Source organism: Eufriesea mexicana, unplaced genomic scaffold (assembly GCF_001483705.2).
Source record: "Eufriesea mexicana isolate 0111107269 unplaced genomic scaffold, ASM148370v2 scaffold13881, whole genome shotgun sequence".
Taxonomy (NCBI): domain Eukaryota; kingdom Metazoa; phylum Arthropoda; class Insecta; order Hymenoptera; family Apidae; genus Eufriesea; species Eufriesea mexicana.
In genome coordinates, this window is record NW_016921376.1 from 220,321 (window position 1) to 230,117 (window position 9,797).

The 9,797-nt window shown below is 36.4% G+C and overlaps 1 protein-coding gene across 6 annotated transcripts in view; it reads left to right on the forward strand.

Moving 5' to 3' along the window:
* Positions 1-9,797, forward strand: part of Asator (tau-tubulin kinase asator) — a 12,000-nt gene that overhangs the window by 922 nt on the left and 1,281 nt on the right. Inside the window, exons 1-13 of one of the 6 annotated variants that reach the window (XM_017908981.1) lie at positions 16-162; positions 3,866-3,998; positions 4,126-4,273; positions 4,431-4,645; positions 4,995-5,264; positions 5,433-5,519; positions 5,692-5,973; positions 6,050-6,218; positions 6,318-6,625; positions 6,705-7,001; positions 7,815-8,099; positions 8,426-8,693; positions 8,882-9,256. In XM_017908981.1, the coding sequence (XP_017764470.1) occupies positions 155-162; positions 3,866-3,998; positions 4,126-4,273; positions 4,431-4,645; positions 4,995-5,264; positions 5,433-5,519; positions 5,692-5,973; positions 6,050-6,218; positions 6,318-6,625; positions 6,705-7,001; positions 7,815-8,099; positions 8,426-8,693; positions 8,882-9,256 (2,845 nt within the window). In that variant the 5' untranslated portion in view covers positions 16-154. Of the gene's footprint in view, positions 1-15; positions 163-2,629; positions 3,112-3,865; positions 3,999-4,125; positions 4,274-4,430; positions 4,646-4,994; positions 5,265-5,432; positions 5,520-5,691; positions 5,974-6,049; positions 6,219-6,317; positions 6,626-6,704; positions 7,002-7,814; positions 8,100-8,425; positions 8,694-8,881; positions 9,257-9,797 lie in introns of those variants that run through there. The other 5 variants (XM_017908984.1, XM_017908986.1, XM_017908983.1 and 2 more) reach the window with 5 other exon arrangements.

Sequence of the window (9,797 nt, forward strand, 5' to 3'; positions counted from 1 at the left end):
ACCACCACCACCACCACCACCGTTATCGTTGCCATCATCGTTAAGCCGCAAACGTCGCTTTGTCATCGTAATCGTTCTACTCGACGCCGTCGTCTTTGTGTAATCATCTTTCCACTCGGCACGATCTTTACGTGCTTTGTCTTTATTCGAAACTATGAAGTGGTATGTGATTATCTCTCTTTCGAGATACACCCCATGGCTCAATCTTTTCCACCGCTCGACCTCTTTCCTTTCTTTTTCATTTTCATTAGGAACAAGCTTGTCCCTCTGCCTTTATCATTCTTGCGTTTTCTAACCCGCCACTCGTTTCACTTCCCTATATACATAATATATACATAACCCTACGTTTTCCCCTACCTATACATAACCCTACGATATATACATCTGATAACTTGCATTTTATTATGTACATTTTAAGATTTTTTAAAATTACACAACACACAAAAGCGTGCGAGTGCGTGCATACGTATGTGTACGTATGTGTATGTGTGCGTACGTATGTATGAGCGTGGAAGAGAAACGACACGTAATATGTAATATATTCGAATTCTTATAACTTAAACGCCTGTGGAATAGAGAGAAGTACAGAGAAATAATTGCGATAAAGATGATTAACATTGACACTAACTAAAATTTCTAACTGTAAGCAGCAAAGTTACTTAGAAAAGTACCTTGGCGCGGAGAAAGATGCCACTTTACGTTTCATATACACATAGAGTGGGGTCGTTTAAAAATAGATGTTTAAACTTAAATTATGCCCCCTGGCGAATGGAGTTAGTAATTTAAGCATTTCGAAATTTTATTACTCGATTTTTATCGAACATATCGAAGAAAAAGACCGCCACACGTACATCATTATCGATCGAACACTCCCGCGTCTGCTTGTATTCAAAATTGATACGCCAGCAATTATTTCATCTATTAATAAAAAATTTCTTCCTTTATTTATAGACAGTAGCTCCAAAATATTCAAATAATCGTGTTCTTCGTTATCAGCTAGATTTCAATATTCAAGTTTATATAAACGATTATTAGCACAAGACTATTAATTCTTTGCAAAAGAAGGAAAAAAACGTTATACTTATATATTTATATATTTACAATTACAATCACCTACACGTGTTATTTTCTCGGAACGAGAGACAGAGTCGACCCGAATAAAAGAACAATTCTTACCTTGAGCATGACATTCGATTGCGAACATGTGAGAAATGCACGGCTTCTGCGTGACTAACAATAAATTCGAACGCAAGCGATTCGGCCATGTCGTAGTTAGACATGGTATCTGGACCAATTCTGAACTGTATAGTGTCATTCATATCGATCAATGCCGTTATCTGACTTATTGGATGCCTAAAACTTTCGCAGATATAAGAATATGTAGCACTCGCACACACGCGCGCGCCAAATTAATTCGTTTGAAATGGAAAACGAAAATTTCACTCGCTATGCAGATATTACCGTTGTTTTCTTTTGATGGAAGTTGAGCGTTTTATTTCATTTCCATAACGCGTGTCGTTTCAGATTATATTTTCACAGTTCCAAATGCCCTTTTCTTTTCTTTTCTTTTCTTTTCTTTTCTTCTTTTTTCTTTTACATGTGCAACCTCTATTTTTTGTCCCGATCTTGTAACGAGACCCATCCATATATTACACTACATACGATTTATCTTGTGCAAATAGGAACATAGAGAAAGCAATTATTAACGAATCGTAATATAACGAACAAACGATGCAATACGTCTTCTATGTGTGTGCGTGCGTGCGTGCATGCGTGTGCGGTTGTTATTATTTGCGCGATGTTCCTTGAATTCGTTAATTTGTCTGAATAAAGAGATAAAGCACTTGCATTTTCCACTGTAAAAATATCTTTTACCAACTACTTTTCACTATTTACTATTTAAATTTTCTCTCCGTTATCATATATATTGATATTCGCGTCAAGTATTATCTCACTGACTGTGAAAGAAATTAATCAAACAATTGTCTTTGTTACGCTATTAAAAGCGTGATAATATTCACTCTATTCGCGCTATTTCGATAATATCGAAGAAATTTCAAGTTCCTTTGTAAATAATATAACTTTTAGCTGCAAATATCGTGAAAATATTGCTACAATTTTAATAATGCTCTATCTTTGTGTTATAAAATATAGAGCAGTGTGTAAATTGCATTTTCTATAAAAATTAGGAAAGTTCGAGTCGTTTTATCAATTACTTTCATACATAAATATCCTCTCTTGATAATTATTTTTTCAATTATTTATCTAAAATCAAAGTTTCATTCAAATTATTTGTACTATCAATAAAAATAGAGATAGATAAACGATCGGAATTGCTGTGATGCGTGCATAGAGTGTCGGATATACATATACAGAGTGTAACACGTAGAATGCGATAATATTGACAGTAATATGTTTATGTTGAACATGGTTTTACGATACATTAGCACGGATAGAAAATATCAGATCAATTCTTACCGAACAAACGAAAGACTGTTTAATCTCGAGTGACTGAATCGCGAAACGTTTGAAATCATAGAGGGAAAAGATAGAACGGTGAACATCGATCGAGCATTCAGGTCGCTATCTTGCGGCGTTTATAAGCATTACGAATGCCGTGGTACGAAATCGAAAAATGGCCGTTCCATCGGTGTTTGACGGGATCTAGTACACCTTTCATAAAGATATTCGATATGTTCCATTCGTGGTGAAGAAAGTGATCATAGGAATAAAACGAACAGTGTAATAGAAACACAGAAAAAGTAAAATTACGAACGATTGAACGATTGCTTTCGAGTGAGAGAAACAGTAAGGAACGGGGGGGTGGGGTAGGGTGGGGTGTGGTAGGGTGAGAGTGGGGGAGGGTGAGCGAAGAAAAGGAGAGAAAGGAAAACGAAAGGGTGAGGTGAAGATAGAAACTATCGGGAAGGGAAGAAATAGTGGTAGAAAGAATTAAGGAAAAGGGGGAAAAAGCAAAGATGCAAATGGAAGTGCGGGATTGTGAAATAACGCACTCTCTGAGAAGAATTCGGATTGTGTAGAAACGTCATCAACGATTACCATACGACATTGTTGGTGGAAATAAAATATTAATCATATTTGGATCGGTTGGTATGTACGCGAGGATTTAGGGAAGGCTACGTTATATTATGAACAGTTCTGCAAATGAATTTCTAAAGTTAAAGAAGCAAAGCTATTTGTTTTCCATAGTTGCGCTATCACTCTTGGTTTATAATCACTAGGCTCGGCCTTGTTCGGTTCTGTTCGTAATAATAGTTAATCCAAGTTAGGATAGATTAGTAATGCGAACCAACTTCTTTCTTTCTTTCTTTCTTTCTTTCTTTCTTTCTTTCTTTCTTTCTTTCTTTCTTGAAAATTTTACGGCTGCGAATATTATTAAGGAAGAAGAGAAATCTGCAAACGATCGGACAGAGAAAGAAGGAACCGAACGTGACACTAGCTGACGGGTTGAACGTGGTCGAACGATTGATAGAGAGTAGACAATCGCCCCCTTCATACCCGCTGCACCCTTCGCACGCGCGTAATCATGGCTGCCTAACATAGGGCGCTCAGTATCGACCAATTTTCTACTATAATATGCTTTAGGTTAAAAACCTAACCTGTCACAAGCGCAGGGTGTGTCGTTTCTTCCACGTTGACAGCTGTAAAGTTCGCTGCATCGAGTTGTTTCGCGCTCACCTTATTTGCTATTGCGCCGATGCATTTTGATTGTTCTTCCATCTTTGTACCTATTTTTGATTGTTCGCATCGTCAAAGGCTAATAGAGGCCCAAAGACTATCAGCATGCGAATATTTTTTTTAATTTTTAACGAATCTCGTAATAGGGTTCACTTGCGCTTTTCAGGCATCTTGATCAATCTACTACTTTGCAGCCAAGGAATGTAGGCGACGAAAGTACGGATCAGAATAATAATATAACTATGATGAGCGAGGATTTGCTGCAGCCCGGCCATGTGGTCAAAGAACGGTGGAAAGTCGTGAGTCAATCCACCTTTCTCTTTCACTATTCCTCTCCTCCTTTTCTCCTCCTTTTTCAATATATTTCTCCGAAATAATCTTATTATCCATTTTGATTCACATAGTGGTTTATTGTTCTTTGTATAGGTCAAGAGAATAGGAGGTGGTGGATTTGGTGAAATTTATGAAGGCCTAGACTTAATGACCAGAGAGCAAGTTGCATTGAAAGTTGAATCGGCACGTCAATCAAAGCAGGTTCTTAAGATGGAAGTAGCAGTATTGAAAAAACTACAAGGTTGTAATCTTATATTGTTAGACCAAATGATTTAGCATAAAAGCATGGCGTATCTTTGTCAATCAAAATCACAATCACGATATCAGCAATCACGATAGCAAATATCTGTATATTTTTTTTTTCTTTTTTTATGTATGCTTGCAATCGTTTGTTGCAGGTCGAGAACATGTATGCAGGTTTATAGGATGTGGACGTAATGATCGATTCAATTATGTTGTGATGCAATTACAAGGAAAGAATTTGGCCGAATTACGACGTGCTCAACCTCGAGGTGCTTTCTCATTGTCCACCACTTTGCGTTTAGGTCTCCAAATCCTTAAAGCAATTGAAAGCATACATCAAGTAGGCTTTCTTCATAGAGATATTAAACCTGTAAGTTCTTCTTAATCTCTTTAATCGATAAGTTTATCTTAATTTTCTTTCATCAACAGTTAATTGCAGGGAGTGTTCTTTCTTAGTTTTTAAAGAACAATTTTTGCTATTTTCCTTCTCATTGGTATATTAATAAATGACCTACATAACAAACATTGCATTCGCCAATTGTTCTCCATTTCTCAGTCATTTTTATCTCTCTTTCGTATTATATTACATCTTATTTTATCAATTGAAATAAAATTCATCTTCGCTGTTTAAAATATAATGTCTCAGAGACAACCATATTTTTTATGAATCATCTGACAAATTGCAATATATTTCTGCATAATCGATGTTATGTTTACAGTCTAACTTTTCAATGGGTCGACTTCCGCATACCTCCAAGTTGGTTTATATGTTAGACTTTGGTCTAGCTCGTCAATTTACGACAGGCACTGGAGAAGTTAGACCACCTCGTAGCATGGCAGGATTTAGAGGAACCGTCCGGTACGCATCCGTGAATGCGCACAAAAACAAAGAAATGGGCAGACACGATGATTTGTGGTCACTATTTTATATGCTAGTAGAATTTATTAATGGACAACTTCCATGGCGAAAGATAAAGGATAAAGAACAGGTACACAAATATTACAAGTAATTTTTGTTTAATCGTTCGATACATGCTTTTTTTCGTCATGAAAGAGTAATCTCGCCTAAACGTTAATGTGTCGTTTTTCCTCCTTTCTCTTCCTCTCCTTTCCCATCTCTTGTTTCCTCCTGATCCACCTTTCATTTCTTCGTCTAGGTGGGTCTCATGAAAGAAAAGTACGATCATCGTTTACTTTTAAAACATCTTCCAGCAGATCTCCGCGTTTTTTTGGAACATGTTCAGGTATGCGACTTGAAAAATGTATAATATGTCTCTCTGATACGATATTTTTATTAAATACAAACATGCGATATTTAACACTTACTAAGCATCAGTAGCATAGTATTTTTGCTAAAAATATATCCTCTCATAGTCAAAGCATGTGATCGAACAATCAATGTAATATCATTTTTAGAGTTTGGGATATGCAGATAAACCGGATTATGCAATGCTGGCAGGTTTATTTGAGCGCTGCTTAAAACGTAGAGGAGTGAAATGTACCGATCCTTATGATTGGGAAAGACCATATATATCAAACGAAAGTTTACCAACTACCAGATCTCTACCTAGTAATTATCAGGTCGCTACGCCTCCGGTACTGACCACTGCGACCACGATCAATCAGGCACCAACCACGCCAAATGTCGATACAAATAATCAAGAAAATGTCGAACCCGACAACAGAAAGGAATTAGACGTAAGATTAAACATTTCCGTTTATGGTTACTAGTTTGCGTACAATATGCTAGGCATATATAAACATCTCTTTGCAGGCACAAATGGATTATGAAAGTATATGTAGAAGAAATAAACAACGCGGAGTAGAAGGATCTTCAGTGCCGTTTACATCGGCTATCAGCAATCATGGCCGAGATAAAAATTGTAATGCAACAATACCTACAATGGACAACACTCGCCAACAATCCGGACAACGAGCTCAAGGTTATTATCTTTTAAACGAAATTTAAATAAAAGGCCTTTCAGCGAATTCACATCATGGATCAGTGTGGTTTGTATAAGTCTGCCGTTTTATTCCTATAGACTCGCCTAAAAAAAGACGTGCAGTTTCAATAGAAGCAGAACCACAATCAGTTTTAATAGAAATCGAAGCAGACGTAACACCACCCCCTCATTCCGCTTCAGAACTTCCTCGCAATAAAATTGAAGTTAATGCTGCAACGCCATTAATAATATCAGCAAGTGGTGCAACATTTGCTCGATTGCGAGTCACACCCGCACCCGAAGCAACGCCTGGTGAACCTCCCAGCCCTCGAGTACAAACTGAAGTCGATGCTTGTTACTGTTCCTACGACGTTACCAATCCAAAATACGTTGGCAATCAGAGTCCTGTAGGCGTAAAAATGAATTTATTACGTTTGATTTATAAAAGGAACAACTTATTTTAAAAAATATCTCATTGCTATATAGGTAACGGAACAGAGGGAAGCGTTGAAAAGGGAACCGCGAAGGAGAACAGATGGACGTCAACAGACAAGGGCTAGCCGTGCTGCAATAAGAGATTATTCCATTACTCAGTTCGCGCAGATTGAGGATGAAAATGTGTCAGCACTGCAGCAAGTAACTAAAGGAGGTGGCGGTTTGACTATAATTTCTCAGTGGAAATCACAATTTGACGATTCCGAGGAGACTGATAATGAATGGAAAGGAGAGAATTTACAAAGTCCAGAGCATAAAGGAACTAATTTACCAGTTATGGTTCCACAGGTAAAGTTTAAAATAATTGCGTTATTATTACTTGTAACATGGAATCTGATACTTTGATAATTAAGAACTACACGAACTTAATTTTATTTATTAAGTGTGGTTAAATTAGCCTTATGTCTGAGACAAAAATTTGTCACGATCTGTTTCGATACTCGTTATTACACGCCGCCCCGCTTCCCGCCCCCCTCCCCCTTTTGTTTTCTTTATCTTTTTATTTCTTTCCTTTTTTTCTTTTTTTTTTTATCTTTTTTCCTTTGTTTCTTTTCTTCTGTTTTTGGAGAAATACCAACATATCCGACATTTAAAAAAATATGTGTTGATATTCTAGCCACATCTGGCCCATAACGACGTCCTCCTTTGATGCGCCTGTTATCTGCTACAGAATCGAATTGAGACCTCTATATCTATCATCGTTACATGCTTTATCTATTTTTCTGTATTTCATATTGTTACTTTTTCCTCTGTTCTCTTTGTTTTCTTTTTTGGAAGCTTGTTTATTGAATTTGCAAAATGACAATTTATTGTGCTTTGAGCACACTTCATACCACCATACGTGTTGACGAAAAAATTCAACGAAATCTACACGTTTCTAGACAATGTGTTTCTTCGGAGAAAGAGCATTTAGCGTTAGAAGCGCATGCTGCGTGTTATGTAGTAGTAGATCAAGAAAGAGTACGATTAACGAAAATGTTATGTGCGTGTTCGATTATTATGTTCGTATTGCCTTTTGTACATTTGTCAGTTTGATTTGAGTTATAAACGTCGAAGTAATAAGGGTGGTATAATTTGGTTTTATAAAATTTGTACATACAGTCAACAGTTGGTAGTGATGCTGTGACTATCGCAACTTCAGTGCCTGCATCTATTGATGCAAAAACGACAGTAATTCAGTCAACCATGTCGGTCGCGCCTCAACATTCGATAATACCAACTGCCCTCTCTCGAATAAGTGAAGATTCTACGAAACCCGCGGCTCCTCACAGGTGTTTAAACATAGCTGGTATCGAGAAATATCCAGACCTTCAAGGTGCGCTTCCACGCGCTTGGAGTGTTCCTGCATTGGCACCACATGTTCGCGCTTACCTCGAAGCACCTCTGGTACGTAAATAATTTATTTTTGTTAGAATTGAATTTGAATTAGAATTTGAATTAGAATTTGAATTTGAATTTGAATTTGAATTTGAATTTGAATTTGAATTTGAATTTGAATTTGAATTTGAATTTGAATTTGAATTTGAATTTGAATTTGAATTTGAATTTGAATTTGAATTTGAATTTGAATTTGAATTTGAATTTGAATTTGAATTTGAATTTGAATTTGAATTTGAATTTGACAAAAACGCATCAAGTGATTAAGTAGTTAGATATTTTATCGGTATTGAGAATTGTATTATTTATAAACATTTATTGTGTTTTAACAACAGGTACAACAAGCCGCGTTCGATGATTTATTATACGAGGTTGACGTCATGAGAAATATAGCAACGCGTTACGATGAACCACGGCAAAGCCCTCCACCACGAAGAGCGAGCGTACCGGCTGTTGCTTTCTCGCCGCCTAACACAATACCTAGCACACCTAGAGGAGAGGAAGAAGAGGAAGCAGTAGCAGGAAGACTGGAGATTAGAGTAGTTGACGCAACAGGTGGTGCTACCGTTGTACAAACTACGGCGGATAGAAAACCATTGCAAAGTAAGTACGAATACTTACGTACAAATGTATTCAACATACGTTCATTTTATCATTTCTTTTTTTTGTTTTGCTTCAAAGTTTTTTGGAGCTAGTATTACTATTATTATTGTTGATATTGTTATAGCCACTATTATATTATCATTATTATCAAATTCTTAATATCATATTCATTTAACACAACTTTATAGGAAAAATGACAAACGGTACAGTAGATAGTGTGGCTAGTCCTAATCCAGAAAGAGAGGAACTTTGGATATACGCTGATGCTGTTGAAAATCGAGCACCTGTCGATGATGCCGTGCACAAGGAGAACAGCACTATCTCTGCCTCGGCCACTATACCGAATGCAGCACCACTTCGTGAATATAAGGACGATAAAGAAAAGGAGGCTTCTAATAGGACTTATAATACTATCAGTAAAATTCCAATTCCGGTTAAAAGTCCTAGATGTTCACTTTCGGAATCAACTCCAGAAACAAATATGCAAAATACCAAGAGTAGTGTGGGGAATGAAATAGAAAAATCGTCTACAGCTGTGGCCGTAACAAGGGAAAAAGATGCTAGTTAGTAAGATTTCTTTTTATCTTACACTGTAATTTGATGATTCTATGTTCCTAAATTCAAACGCGACATTTAATTTTTTTTAATGTTTTACCAATTTATTTCACGATTACCACGAGTTTAGCTTACTATGTAGAAACGTCTAAGTTAGAACTGTTTGAATGACATGTATTCTTTGAGGCTTATTACTTAAAAGTTATTACTCTAAAAACTCGTTAAAGACTAGAGGCGTATTTAAAAACATAATAGTTTAAAAATGATCTTTGTTTCCTTTATATATATATAAATATGAGTTATTCAGTCACATCTTATTTGGATTTTACTTTTCTCTTTTTACGCGAAAGTATACAGTTATAAACATCACTGTATATTTATCATTTTTCGTACGAAACTTTTCCTTCCTTTCTTTGAAGACATTTGTGCATGTGTATGCATACGTTCGTTGTTTGATAAATTATGTATAGAAGATCCTAAAGACATAATTATTAAGTATATTTTTATTATTTAAGAGAAGATAGGGAGCGACGGGAAGGGGGGGGGGGG